Consider the following 14,660-nt stretch of genomic DNA (forward strand, 5'->3'; position numbering starts at 1 on the left):
TTCCAGCCTGGAATCTCCTCTCACACTGAGCATCACCCCACGGACACTGAGAGGGGGCAAAAACCCACCACAAAACAACTGCAACACCCGACCCTGCCGACCCCAAACCCTTCATTAACCGTCATTAATTAGCAATCAGGGCTAATTAGCAGCTCTCACCAGGTAGACCAGCACACACATGTGCTCCTTGGGCAGCCAGTGGAAGAGGTCAGCGGGGTTGCTGGGCAGGATCTCGTCGTCGTGCAGGGTGGAGATGGTCTGGATGCACTGCTGGAGCTGCTTCAGGCACGGCTTCACGCTCTTCACCTGCCAGGGGACATTCCCAGGGGGGATTCATCATATTCCTAATCCTGGAATGCTCTGGGAGAGGGGAATCTGCTTCCCAGGGGACTGGGAATTCATGGATTTAGGGGTTGGGTCAGAGTTTGGGGTGGCTTCACGCTCTTCACCTGCCAGGGGACATTCCCAGTGGGAATTCATCACAATTCTAATCCTGGAAAGCTTTGGGAGAGGGGAATCTGCTACCCAGGGGACTGGAAATTCATCTATTTAAGGGATTTGGGGTGGCTTCACGCTCTTCACCTGCCAGGGGACATTCCCAGGGAATTCATCATATTCCTAGTGCTGGAGTGCTTTGGGAGAGGGGAATCTGCTTCCCAGGGGGTTAGGAATTCATATATTTAGGGGTTGGGTCAGAGTTTGGGGTTGGACACGGCTTCACGCTCTGCACCTGCCATGGGGACACTGCAAAGGGATTTATCATATTCCTCATCCTGGAAAGCTTTGGGAGAGGGGAATCTGCTTCCCAGGGGACTGGGAATTCATGGATTTAGGGGATTGGTTCAGAGTTTGGGGTGGCTTCACGCCCAAAGTCCCCAAAACCCCCCTCAGGGCTGATTTTTTGGGAAATCTCCCTCTCCTAAACTCCCCAAAACCCCTCTCAGGGCTGATTTTTCGGGGAATCTCCCTCTCCTAAACTCCCCAAAACCCCTCTCAGGGCTGATTTTTTGGGGAATCTCCCTCTCCTAAACTCCCCAAAACCCCTCTCAGGGCTGATTTGGGGAATCTCCCTGTCCCAAAGTCCCCAAAACCCCTCTCAGGGCTGATTTTTTGGGGAATCTCCCTCTCCTAAACTCCCCAAAACCCCCCTCAGGGCTGATTTTTTGGGAAAACTCCCCTCCCAACCCCTCTCAGGTGTGAGTTTACCCGTACCTGTCCAGCATCCAGGTAATGTGTGACCTGCAGGACCAGGAAGAAGACCCTGAGGGATTCCTTCTGGATGGGATTGCCCTGCCAGTTCTCCACGATCTGCCCGCACAGGGTCAGCAGGGGGTGAACCTCCTGCAGCTTCCGCTCCATCAGCAGCAGCTGGAAGGCGCAAAGAGGGAAATAAATCAGAATAAAAATAAATCAAAATGGGGAATTCATTCCTGGGGTTGGTGGGAGGTGGGCACTGGTTCTGCCAAATCAAACAATTTCAGGGGTTTTCTAATTCCACGGATTCTCTAATTCCAGGATTCTCTAATTTCAGTATTTTCTAATCCCAGGATTCTCTAATCTGATGGATTGTCTAATTCCAGGATTCTCTAATTTCAGTATTTTCTAATCCCAGGATTCTCTAATCTGATGGATTGTCTAATTCCAGGATTCTCTAATTTCAGTATTTTTTAATTCCAGGATTCTCCAATTCCAAGATCCTCTAATCCCATTGATTTTCTAACTCCAAGATTCTTTAATTCCAGAATTCTTTAATTCCATGGATTCTCTAATTTCAGTATTTTCTAATTCCATGGATCCTCTAACTCCATGGATTCTTTAATTCCATGGATCCTGTAATTCCAGGATTCTCCAATTCCAAGATCCTCTAATTCCATGGATTCTTAATTCCAGATTCCCTAATTCCATGGATTTTCTAACTCCAGGATTATCCAATTCCAGGATTGTCTAATTCCAGGATTCTCCAATTCCATGGATTCTCCAATTTCAGTGTTTTCTGATCCCAAGATTCTCCAATTCCGTAGATTCTCTAATTCCATGGATCCTGTAAATCCAGGATTTTCTAATTTGATGGATTGTCTAATTCCAAGATTCTCCAATTCCATGGATCCTGTAATTCCAGGATACTCTAATTTCAGGATTCTTTAATTCCATTAATTCTTTAATTCCACGGATTTTCTAATTCCAGGATCCTTAATTCCATGGATTCTCTAATTCCATGAATTTTCTAATTTAAGGATTATCTAATGCCATGGATTCTCTAATTCCAGTATTTTCTAATCCCAAAATTCTCTAATTCCATGAATTCTTTAATTCCAGGATTTTCTAATTCCAGGATCCTCCAATTCCATGACTTCTCTAATTTCAGTATTTTCTAATTCCGGGATCCTCTAATTCCATGGATTCTTTAATTCTGCTAATTTCCTAACTCCAGGATTCTCTAATTCCATGGATTCTCTAATTCCAGGAATTAAGATTGGAATATTCCCCTGATTCCCACACCCCTTTCACCCCACCAGTTTTCCCACCCCTCGTGACAAAAGCTCCACTGAAAATCTGCAATGATCCTTTTATTTTTCCCAGAAAAAAACGAGGAAAAAAAAAAAAAAAGCTGAATTTCTCCATAAGGATCCTGTTTAACCCTCCCAAAAATCCCTCTGGAATTCACAATTCAACAGGAAATAATTTATTTTAAAACAACTTGCAACTCACCATCCCCTTGCTGAGCAGAAAGAGGGCTCTGGAATGAAAGAAAATGAAGTTAAATCCTGTAATAAATTACTTGATATTTAAAAAAAAACAAAAACAAAAAACAAAACAAAACAAAACAAAACAAAACAAAACAAAACAAAAAAAAACAAAAAAAAAAAAAAAAAAAAAACAACCACTGGGGGAAAAAATAAAAATTTGTCTTTTTCTCCCTCTAAAAACAGGGGGGAAAAGAGGATTAAGGGACCTGATAGAGGAAATCCCAGGGGATTCAAGGAACAAATCCTAGGGAATTTGGGAGGAAATCCCAGGGATTCCAGCGTGAAATCCCAGAGAACTTGGGGATAAAATTCTGGGAATTCAGGCAGGAAATCCCAGGGGACTCAAGGAGGAAATCACAGGAATTCCAGCAGGAAATCCCAGGGAATTTGAGGAGGAAATCCCAGAGAACTCAGGGAAGAAATCCCAGGAATACTGGTAGGAAATCCCAGGGAACTCGGGGAAGAAATCCCAAAGAATTCGAGGAAGAAATCCAGGAAGGAAATCCCAGGGAACTTGGGATTGAAATCCGAGGAATTTAGGAAGGAAATCCCAGTGAATTCAGGGAGGAAGTCCAGGGAGGAAATCCCAGGAATTTAGGAAGGAAACCCCAGGGTACTCAGGGATGAAACTCCAGGAATTCAGGGAGGAAATCCCAGGGAATTCAGGGATAGAATCTCAGGAATTTAGGGGTGAAATCCCAGGGATTCAGAGAGGAAATCCCAGGGGAGTCAGGGATGAAACCCCAGGAATTCATGGAGGAAATGCAGGGAGGAAATCCCAGGGAGCTCAAGGAAGAAATCCCAGGGAATTCAGGGAGGAAATCCCAAGAATTTAGGGACGAAATCCCAGAAATTCAGGGAGGAAATCCAGGGATGAAACCCCAAGAATTTAGGGAGGAAATCCCAGGAATTTAGGGAGGAAATTCCAGGAAATTCAGGGAAGAAATCCAGGGAGGAAATCCCAGGGGACTTGGGAATGAAATCCCAGGAATTCAGGGAGGAAATCCCAGGGTACTCAGGGATGAAACCCCAGGGAATTCAGAGATGAAGTCCCAGGAATTTAGGGACAAAATCCCAGGGAATTCAGGGAAGAAATCCAGGAAGGAAATCCCAGGGAACTTGGGATTGAAATCCCAGGAATTTAGGACGGAAATCCCAGTGAATTCAGGGAGGAAGTCCAGGGAGGAAATCCCAGGAATTGAAGAGGAAATCCCAGGAGTTCAGGAAGAAAACCCCAGGGTACCCAGGGATGAAACTCCAGGAATTTGAAGAGGAAATCCCAGGGAATTCAGGGATAGAATCCCAGGAATTTAGGGGTGAAATCCCAGGGATTCAGAGAGGAAACCCCAGAGGAGTCAGAGATGAAACCCCGGGAATTCATGGAGGAAATGCAGGGAGGAAATCCCAGGGAGCTCAAGGAAGAAATCCCAGGGAATTCAGGGAGGAAATCCCAAGGAATTTGGGGAGGAAATCAGGGATGAAATCCCAAGAATTTAGGGCGGAAATCCCAGGGAATTCAGGTATGAAACCCCAAGAATTTAGGGACAAAATCCCAGAAATTCAGGGAGGAAATCCAGGGATGAAACCCCAAGAATTTAGGGAGGAAATCCCAGGAATTTAGGGAGGAAATCCAGGGAGGAAATCCCAGGGAACTTGGGAATGAAATCCCAGGAATTCAGAGAGGAAATCCTAAGGAATTTGGGGAGGAAATCCCAGGGCACTCAGGGATGAAACCCCAGGGAATTCAGAGATGAAGTCCCAGGAATTCAGAGAGGAAATCCAGGGATGAAATCCCAGGGAACTCAGGCAGGAAATCCCAGGAGACTTGGGGAGGAAATCCCAAGGAATTTGGGGAGGAAATCCTGGGGGACTTGGAGATAAAATCCCAATGAATTCAGGGATGAAACCCCAGGGACTGTCACCTGGTGTACTCGGAGCCCACCACTCGGGCGTACTCGGCCCCCACGCCCAGCAGGTCACAGGCTGACACCAAATCCTTCTCCAGGGTGTGCAGTTGCTGAAACGAGGAAAAAAAACAACATAAAAACTCAGTTTTTGCTCCACAAATCCCAAGAAAATCCCATTCTCCCTGGATTTACAATTTCCTGCTCCTCAAAGGGGTTTTACATCTGTTTTCCCAAAGGAATTTGGGGCGTTTCTAAGGATTTGTCTGAGCTCAGGATTTTTTTTTTTCCTTAAAATTCCTAATTAATCAGGAATTGATTAAAAATTGCAATCAGATCCTGCAAAGGGGAAAAATCTAGATCCCAACAGCTCCAAAAAATCCATGGATTGTCTCACTGGAATGAGTTTTTCCCAGCAAGAGGAGCCTCCAAGTTGTGTTCCCAAATTTTATCCCTTTCCCAAATTTTATCCCTTTCCCAAATTTCTACCCCATTTCTACCCCTCATTTCTCTTCTCCTCTCTCTCTTTCTCTTTTTTAGGGCTTCTCTTCAGCCCAGGCTGGTGACTGAAAACAAAGCCCTTTTTACCCACAACCCTTGTAATAAAACCATGTTTTTCTAGAATATCTCAGGTCTAGAGAGTCCCTTGTCCCTGCTGTGTTTCTAGAATATCTCAGCTCTGCAGAGCTCCTTGTCCCTGCCATGTTTTTCTAGAATATCTCAGCTCTGCAGAATTCCTTGTTCTTGTTATGTTTTTCTAGACTATCTTAGCTCTGCAGAGTTCCCTGTCCCTGCCATGTTTTTCTAGAACATCTCAGCTCTGCAGAGCTCATTATCCTTGCTATGTTTGTAGAATATCTCACCTCTGCAGAGTTCCCTGTCCCTGCCATGTGTTTCTAGAATATCTCAGCTCTGCAGAGTCCCTTGTCCCTGCTGTGTTTCTAGGATATCTCAGCTCTGCAAACCTCATTATCCTTGCCATTTTTCTAGAATATCTCAGCTCTACAGAATTCCTTGCCCTGCCGTGTTTTTCTAGAACATCTCAGCTCTGCAGAGTTCCCTGTCCCTGCCATGTTTTTCTAGAACATCTCAGCTCTGCAGAGCTCCTTATCCCTGCCAAGTTTTTCTAGAATATCTCAGCTCTGCAGAGCTCCCTGTCCCTGTTGTGTTTCTAGAATATCTCAGCTCTGCAGAGTCCCTTGTCTCTGTTGTGTTTGTAAAATATCTCAGCTCTGCAGAGTTCCCTGTCCCTGCCGTGTTTCTAGAATATCTCAGCTCTGCAGAGTTCCCTGCCTCTGCCAGGTGTTTCTAGAATATCTCAGCTCTGCAGAGCTTTTTGTCCCTGCCGTGTTTCTAGAATATCTCACCTCTGCAGAGTTCCCTGTCTCTGCCAGGTGTTTCTAGAATATCTCAGCTCTGCAGAATTCCTTGTTCTTGTCATGTTTTTCTAGAATATCTCAGCTTTACAGAGCTCCCTGTCCCTGCTGTGTTTCTAGAATATCTCAGCTTTACAGAGCTCCCTGTCCCTGCCGTGTTTCTAGAATATCTCACCTCTGCAGTGTTCCCTGTCTCTGCCAGGTGTTTCTAGAATATCTCAGCTCTGCAGAATTCCTTGTTCTTGTCATGTTTTTCTAGAATATCTCAGCTTTACAGAGCTCCCTGTCCCTGCTGTGTTTCTAGAATATCTCAGCTTTACAGAGCTCCCTGTCCCTGCTGTGTTTCTAGACTATCTCAGCCCTGCAGAGCTCCCTGTCCCTGCCCTCCAGGGCTGTTCCTGCAGGAGCACTCACAGCCAGCTGGAAGAGCAGCCTGCAGTGCCAGTAGGGCGTTTGCTGGGAGATCTGGATGGCTTTGCGCAGCAGGGGCTTGGCCGTGTCCACCGAGTTCTGCAACACACACACACCAAAAGTCAACACAAATCCCACATCCTGGAATTCCCCAGCACTGAAATTCCTTGGATAATCACACTGAGTCCTCCAGGAAGGGTTGGGAGTGAGGGAACAAAGTGTATAAAGTAAATAAAATAAAAAATAAAAACAAAACAGGAAAAGTTTGGGGATGTTCCGTCCCAGGAATGTCCAAAGTGGAGCTGGATGGGATTGGAGAAATGTGGGATTTGGGGATTTTTGGACAAATCCAGGATCCTGGAATTCCCCAGCGTGGAAATTACTTGGATATTCACATCAGGAAGGGTTGAGAGTGAAGAATTGAAGTGTTGGAAGCAATAAAAATAAAACTGGGAAAAGTTTTGGGATGTTCCACCCGCGGAATGTCCAAGGTGGGATTGGAGAAACTTTGGGAAAACACAAATCCAGGATCCTGGAATTCCCCAGCCTGGAAATTCCCTGGATAACCACCCTGAGTCCTCCAGGAAGGGTTGGGAGTGAGGGAGCAAAGGGTTGGAAGCAATAAAAAAAAAAAAAGGAAAGGTTTGGGGATGTTCTGCCCCTGGAATGTCCAAGGTGGGGCTGGATGGGATTGGAGAAATGTGAGATTTGGGGATTTTTGGACAAATCCAGGATCCTGGAATTCCCCAGCTTGGAAATTCCTTGGATAACCACCCTGAGCCCTCCAGGAAGGGTTGGGAGTGAGGTATTGAGGTGTTTGAAGCAATAAAAATAAAAAGATAAAAGTTCGGGGATGTTCTGCCCTTGGAACATCCAAGGTGGGGGTTGGAGAAATTTTGGGAGAACCCAAATCTGGGATCCTGGAATTCCCCAGCCTGGAAATTCCTTGGGTATTCACACTAATCCCTCCAATAAGGGTCAGGAGTGAGGGATTGAGGTGTTGGAAGCAATAAAAATAAAAAGGGAAAAGTTTGGGGCTGCTCTGCCCCTAGAATGTCCAAGGTGGGATTGGAGAAATTTTGGGATTTTGGGACAACACAAATCCGGGATCCTGGAATTCCCTAGCCTGGAAATTCCTTGGATTCTAGAATCCAAATCATGCTGAGCCCTCCAGGAAGGGTTGGGAGTGAGGGATCAAAGTGTTGGAAGCAATAAAAATAAAAAGGGAAAAGTTTGGGGATGTTCTGCCCACAGAATGTTCAAGTTGGGGTTGGATGGGATTGGAGAAATTTGGGATTTTGGGACAACACAAATCTGGGATTCTGGAATTCCCCAGCCCTGGAAATTCCTTGGATAGTCACACCAGGAAGGGTTGGGAGTGAACGACTGAGGTGTTGGAAGCAATAAAAATAAAAAGAGAAAGGTTTGGGGATGTTCTGCCCCTGGAATGCCCAAAGTGGGGCTGGATGGGATTCGAGAGATTTGGGACTTCGGGAATCTATCAAAAATCATTCCAGGATTCCAAAATCCTGAGGAAAATCTTGGATTTCCCTTCACTAAAACCAACATTTATTTAATAATGATGAAAAAATTTCTTTGGCCAAGCAAAATCCTTTGGTGTTGGGAAACCCCTGTTGCAATTCCAGCAAAAAACTTCCTCAAAAAGGAAAAAAAAAAAGCTTCTGATGCCAGAAATCTGATTTTTAAGGGGAAAAAACCAAATTAAATTAAATTAAACCACTCCAAACTTGAATTAAAAAGGGCACAGAGGGGATTTGAGGGTTTTTCTCTCACCTCCTGGCAGTAGAGCTCCGACAGCAAACTGGCTGCCTCAAACTTCACATCTTCAAACTGGGGGATCTGACACCAGGGTTAAGGGAACAACAAAATCTGGGGGAGAAACAGCAGCAAAACCTCCCCAAACCCCTCAGCAAAATTTGGCTGAGATAAAATTTAAGGTCCTTTCCAAATCAAAGTCTGTTGTTTTGTGGTAGCAGCGATGAAGTGGATTAAAAAGGCTCATTAAAAACGCCCCCACCCCCAACCCTTGGAGGCGTTTTGGGACTTTCCTTGGAGTCGTTGGGAGCTCCTGGATCCAGGGAAAGGATACCTGCTGGGATATCAGCCACTGCAAGAGAACACAGCGGGTTGGGTTGGAGCTGAACCCACCAGAACCGCCCCGATCCCCTCCCACTGCCCCCTCTCCCCGCTCCTCACCTTTTCCAGAACCCCTCAGCTGCCCCTTCCCCTACTTTTTACCCTCTCCAAGTGCCCCCATCACCCCTAATATTTTCTCCAGGCCCTGGCACGCCCCGCTCCCCCTTTCCCCACTCCCCCCGAGTCCATCCCGCTCTCCCGGCCCCGCTCACCGCCTTCTCCAGGTGCCCGCGGGCCTGGTCGCCGTTGCGGGTGTGGTGGTAGAGGACGGAGCCGAGCTGGAGGTGGGTCCGGGCCTCCATGCGGGCCGGGGGCTTGCGGGGCAGCACGGCCTGCAGGCAGTGCACGCACAGCCGCACCTTGGGCGGGCTGGACGTGCGGAAATGCTCGGCCAGCCCCAGCAGCGCCAGGTACCACGACTCGCCCGCCGCCGCCGCGCCGCCGCCCGACCCCGAGCCCGGCGCAGGCCCGGCCGCGCCGCCGCCTCCTCCCGCGCCTCCGCCGCCGCCTCCCGCGCCCCCCGCGGCTCCCGCCGCTTCCCCCGAGCCGCTCCCGCCGCCTCCCGCCGGCTGCGGCGGCTGCTGAGGCGGCGGCGGCTGCTGAGGGGCGGCCGCGCCCGCCGCCACCGCCGCCATCTTGGGGCCGCCGACAACACCGCCGCGGGGCGCGGGGCACGGCGGGAGTTGGAGTCCTGCCGCCTCAAGCGCCGAGGGGAGATGGGAGTTGTAGTCCGCCCTTTTACACAATGAGCGTGCGGGAAGAACCGGGGAATGAGCGTAGCGGCGGATCCGCCAGAGCGGGGTGGTTCGGCGGACTCGCCAGCGGGGCTGGGTGCGGCGGGAGGAGCGGGGAGAGCGGCGGGATGGCCCCTTTGAGGGACTACATCTCCCAGGGGTCTTTGCGACGGCGCGGCCCCGGCGCGGCGCGCCCGGCGCGGGGCATGCTGGGACGAGGGCTCCAAAATGGACAACCACAGGGATGCGCCAGGTACGGCCCGGCCCGGGCGGCTCCTGCTGCTCTCGGCTCCGCTCCGGCTTTCCCGGGGCTCTGCTCCTCTCCTCCCTCCTCGCTGCCAGCCCCCGGGTCGGTCCCAGCGGCCCCGGGGCTCCGGGAGCCGGGAATGGGGGTGTCCGCCCCGGGGTGGGGGTGTGCCGGCAGAGCCGGGGCTGGGGGAGGTCCCCCGGTTAAATCCCCTCCATTTTTCCCTCAGCGGAACCGAGCCGCGAGTTCGGGATGGATCCTGCCTTCGTTTTCCTTCAGGGAAGCCGGGGTGGAGCTTTGGGATGGCTGCTCTTTTAATTTCCCCCCTTTTCCCACAGGAAAGCCGTGCCTGGGCTCCGGGATGGTCTCCCCGTTATTTTATTCCTCATTTTTTCCCCCCAGGGAAGCAGAGTCGGTAGTTCGGGGAGGCTCCACTGCTGATTTTTCCTTTTTTTTTTCCCACAGGAAGCCAAACTCTTCATTCCTTCTTTCGTTTCCCATAGGAAAGCTGAGCTGGTGGTTCGTGATGATTTTATTTTTTTCTCATTTTTTAATAGAGAAGCTGAGTTTGGGATAATTCCACAGTTTGTTCTTTTTCCCACAGGGAGAGTGACTCTCGATTCAGGCTGATTCCTGTTAAATCCCATCATTTTCCTTCAGGAAAGTGCTATTTGATTCGAGAGGATCCCTGTTCATTCCTCCCCTTTTTCCACAGGGAATACTGACCTTGGTTTGGGATAAACCTATTAATTCTTTCATTTTCTCATAGGGAAGCTGAATTTGGGACGGTCCCTGCTCTGATCTCACCTTTTTCCTCTCAGGAAAGCTAAATTTGGGATGTTTCCTACTCTAATCCCACATTTTTCTCTGTCTGTTAATTCCTGCCTTTCTCCCTCAAGGAATGAACCCCTTGATTTGGGATAATCCCTATTAATTCCCACATTTTCCCCAGAGAATTCACTCTCCATTCCAGACAGTTCCTGTGCTAATTCCTGTCCTTTTCCCTCAGGGAATTCACCCTCCATTCTGGACAATTTCAATGCTAATTCCCCTGTTTTTCCCTCAGGGAATTCACCCCTCAATTCCAGACAGTTCCTGTGCTAATTCCTGTCCTTTTCCCCCAGGGAATTGCCCCTCGATTCTGGACAATTCCCATGCTAATTCCTGCAGGGAAAGTGAATTTGGGATGGTACCTGTTAAATCCCACTCTTTTCCCACAGGGAACACATTTATTGATTTGGGATAGTCCTTTTTAATTCCACCCCGTTTTTGCCACAATGATTTGGGATGATCCGTCCCTTGATTTGGGATGGTCCCTGTTAATTCCCTTTTTTTTTTCTCCCAGGGAATTTCCCCTCCATTCCAGACAGTTCTGTGCTAATTTCTCCCAGGGAATTCCCCCTCCATTCCAGACAATTCCCTTGTTAATTCCCCCCTTTTCCCCCAGGGAATTCACCCTCCATTCCAGACAGTTCCTGTCTTAATTCCCCTCAGGGAATTCTCCCTCCATTCTGGAAAATTCCAATGCTAATTCTTGCCTTTCTCCCTTAGGGAATGGACCCCTTGATTTGGGATAATCCCTGTTAATTCCTCCCATTTTCCCCCAGGGAATACATTTGTTGATTTGGGATAGTCCCTTTTAATTCCACCCCCTTTTGCCACAATGATTTGGGATGGTCCCTGTTAATTCTCCCCTGTTTTCCCCCAGGGAATTTCTCCTCCATTCCAGACAATCCCCCTGCTAATCCCCCTGTTTTTCCCCCAGGGAATTGCCCCTCGATTCTGGATAATTCTCATGCTAATTCCTGTAGGGGAACTGAATTTGGGATGGTCCCTGTTCAATCCCACTCTTTTTCCACAGGGAATGAACCCCTTGATTTGGGATAATCCCTGTTAATTCCACCCCCTTTTCCCACAAGGAATGAGCCTCTTGATTTGGGATGGTCCATGTTAATTCTCCCTCTTTTCCCTTCCTACATTTCTCAATTTGGGATGGTCCCTGTTAATTCCCCCCTTTTCCCCCAAGGAATTCACCCTCCATTCCAGACCATTCCCATGTTAATTCCCCTGTTTTTTTCCCCAGGGAATTCCCCCTCCATTCCAGATAATTCCCATGTTAATTCCCCTATTTTTCCCCCAGGGAATTTACCCTCCATTCTGGATAATTCCCATGCTAATTCCTGCAGGGAAACTGAATTTAGGATGGTCCCTGTTAAATCCCACTCTTTTCCCACTGGGAATGAGCCCCTTGATTTGGGATAATCCCTGTTAATTCCCACCTTTTCCCCCAGGGAATTGGCACCCCTCCATTCCAGACAATTCCCACGTTAATTCCCCTCAGGGAATTCCCCCTCCATTCCAGATAATTCCAGTGCTAATTCCTGTCCTTTCCCTCAGGGAATTCACCCTCCATTCCGTGCTAATTCCGCTGTTTTTCCCCCAGGGAATTCCCCCTCCATTCCAGACAATTCCAATGCTAATTGCCCCCTTTTCCTCCAGGCAATTCTGGATAATTCCCATGTTAAATCCCTGTTTTTCCCCAGGGAATTCCCCCTCCATTCCGTGCTAATTCCCTGGTTTTCCCCCAGGGAATTAGCACCCCTCTATACCAGACAATTCCCATGTTAATTCTCCGTTTTTCCCCAGGGAATTCCCCCTCCATTCTGGATAATTCCCACGATAATTCCCCTGTTTTTCCCCCGGGAATTCTCTCTCTATTCCAGACAATCCCCCTGTTTTTCCCCAGGGAATTCCCCCTCCATTCCAGACAATTCCAAGGCTAATTGCCCCCTTTTCCTCCAGGGAATTCTGGATAATTCCCATGTTAAATCCCTGTATTCCCCCCGGGAATTCTCCCTCTATTCCAGCCAATCCCCCTGTTTTCCCCCAGGGAATTCACCATGCATTCCAGACAGTTCTGTGCTAATTTCCCCCAGGGAATTCCCCTCCATTCCAGCCAATCCCCCCCGCTAACCCCCTGTTTTTCCCCCCCCGCAGGGAAGGGCAGCCGGTGGTTCGGGGTTCCGCAGTCGCGGGCGGCCAAGGCCAGTGTGAACATCCTGCAGCAGGAGGAGCTGATCGCGCAGAAGAAACGGGAGATCGAGGCGCGCCTGGAGCGGGAGGCGCGGCTCAACTCCCCCGCCATCCCCCGCCTGCCCCTGCTCGGAGAGTACGGGGGGACATCACGGTTTGGGGAAAAGAGAGGGGGAAAAAATCACAGTTTTAATAGAGCAAGGAAGGGAAATCCCAGTTTTGGGGGAGGAGAAGGAAAATCCCAGTTTTGGGGGAGGAGAAGAAGAGAAATCACAATTTTAATAGGGCAAGGAAGGGAAATCCCAGTTTTGGTGGAGCAGAAGGAGGAAAATCCCAGTTTTGGTGGATTAGGGAGCAAAAATCTCAATTTTAAAGGAACAGGGAAGAGAAAGCCTAGTTTTAGGGGAGCAGAGGGAAGAAAATCTCAGTTTTGGTGGAGAAGCAGGAAAATCCCAGTTTTGGGGAAGGAGAAGGAGGAAAATCCCAATTTTGGGGGAAGAGAAAGAGGGAAATCCCAGTTTTGGGGGAGCAGAGGGGGGAGAATCCCAACTTTAATGGAACACGGAAGAAAAATCCCAGTTTTGGTGGAGCAGAGGGAGGAAAATCACAATTTTAATAGAGCAAGGAAGGGAAATCCAGTTTTGGTGGAGCAGAAGGAGGGAAATACCAGTTTTGGTGGAGGAGGAGGGAAATCCCGGTTTTGGTGGATTAGAGAGCAAAAATCCCAATTGTAAAGGAGTAAGGAAGAAAAATGATCGTTTTAGTGGAGCAAGGGGGAGGAAAAATCTCATTTTTGGTGGAAGAGAAGGAGGAAAATTACAGTTTTAATAGGGCAAGGGAGGGAAATCCCAGTTTTGGTGGAGCAGATGGAAGGAAATCCCAGTTTTGGTGGAGGAGAAGAAGGGAAATCCCAGTTTTGAGGGAGGAGAAGGAGGAAAATCCCAGTTTTGAGGGAGGAGAAGGAGGAAAATCACAGATTTGGTGGACCAGAGGGAAGAAAATCCTAGTTTTGGTGAAGCAGAGGGAGGAAAATCCAACTTTTGATGGAGCTGAGGGAGGAAAATCCCAGTTTTGGGGGAGCAGAGGGAGGAAAGTCACCATTTCAATAGGGGAAGGAAGGGAAATCCCAGTTTGGTGGAGCAGAGGGGGGAAAATCCAACTTTTGATGGAGCTGAGGGAGGGAAATCCCAGTTTTGGAGGGGCAGAGGGAGGAAATCCCAGTTTTGGGGAAGGAGAAGGAGGAAAATCACAATTTTAATAGAGCAAGGAATGAAAACTTCAGTTTTGGTGGAGTGGAAGGAGGGAAATCCCAGTTTTGGTGGAGCAGATGGAGGGAAATCTTAGTTTTGGTGAGGCAGAGGGAGGGAAATCCCAATTTTAGTGGAGGAGAAGAAGGAAAATCATAGTTTTGAGGGAGAAGAGAGGGGAAATCCCAGTTTTGGTGGAGCAGAGGGAGGAAAATCCCAGTTTTAGTGGAGCTGAGGGAGGAAAATCACAATTTTAATGGAACACGGAAGGGAAATCCCAGTTTTGGTGAAGGAGAAGGAGGAAAATCCCAATCCTGGTGGATTAGGGAGCAAAAATCCCAATTTTAAAGGAGCAGGGAAGCAAAATCATAGTTTTAGTGGAGCAGAAGGAGGAAATTCCCAGGTTTGGTGGAGCAAGGAAGGGAAATCCCAGTTTTGGGGGAGGAGAAGAAGGAAAATCCCAGTTTTGGGGGAAAAGAGGGGAAAATCCCAGCTTTTGGGGAGCTGAGGGGGGGGAATCCCAGTCTGGGGGAACAGAGGGAGGAAAATCAGGATTTTAATGAAGCAAGGAAGGAAAATCCCAGTTTTGGTGGAGGAGAGGGAGGGAAATCTTGGTTTTGGTGGATTAGAGAGCAAAAATCCCAATTTTAACGGAGCAGGGAAGAGAAATCATAGTTTTAGTGGAGTAAGGGGGAGGAAAATCCTATTTTTGTCAGAGTAGAGGGAGGGAAAATCCAAATTTTAATTGAGGAGGAATGAGATTCAGGGCTCTTTTGGGGAATTTGGTGGTAGATGAGGAAAATG

At 48.4% G+C, this 14,660-nt stretch overlaps 2 protein-coding genes across 2 annotated transcripts in view; one reads left to right on the plus strand and one right to left on the minus strand.

Annotated features, from left to right (window-relative positions):
- MAU2 (MAU2 sister chromatid cohesion factor) overlaps positions 1-9,230 on the minus strand; it is a gene marked incomplete at its 5' end in the record, with an annotated part of 33,930 nt that extends 24,700 nt beyond the window's left edge. The window contains 8 exons of the mRNA XM_083879856.1: positions 160-306; positions 1,213-1,368; positions 2,710-2,737; positions 4,670-4,764; positions 6,442-6,537; positions 8,233-8,298; positions 8,549-8,566; positions 8,808-9,230. Of these exons, the coding sequence (XP_083735982.1) occupies positions 160-306; positions 1,213-1,368; positions 2,710-2,737; positions 4,670-4,764; positions 6,442-6,537; positions 8,233-8,298; positions 8,549-8,566; positions 8,808-9,230 (1,029 nt within the window). The remainder of the gene's footprint in view (positions 1-159; positions 307-1,212; positions 1,369-2,709; positions 2,738-4,669; positions 4,765-6,441; positions 6,538-8,232; positions 8,299-8,548; positions 8,567-8,807) is intronic.
- Positions 9,231-9,535: 305 nt separating this feature from the next.
- The window catches only part of SUGP1 (SURP and G-patch domain containing 1), a gene marked incomplete at its 5' end in the record, with an annotated part of 33,680 nt that continues 28,555 nt past the window's right edge, over positions 9,536-14,660 (plus strand). Inside the window, 3 exon segments of the mRNA XM_083880029.1 lie at positions 9,536-9,546; positions 9,548-9,582; positions 12,574-12,745. Of these exon segments, the coding sequence (XP_083736155.1) occupies positions 9,536-9,546; positions 9,548-9,582; positions 12,574-12,745 (218 nt within the window).

The sequence above is a fragment of the Zosterops lateralis genome (genome assembly GCF_965231275.1).
Source record: "Zosterops lateralis genome assembly, chromosome: 29".
NCBI classification, from domain to species: Eukaryota; Metazoa; Chordata; class Aves; order Passeriformes; family Zosteropidae; genus Zosterops; species Zosterops lateralis.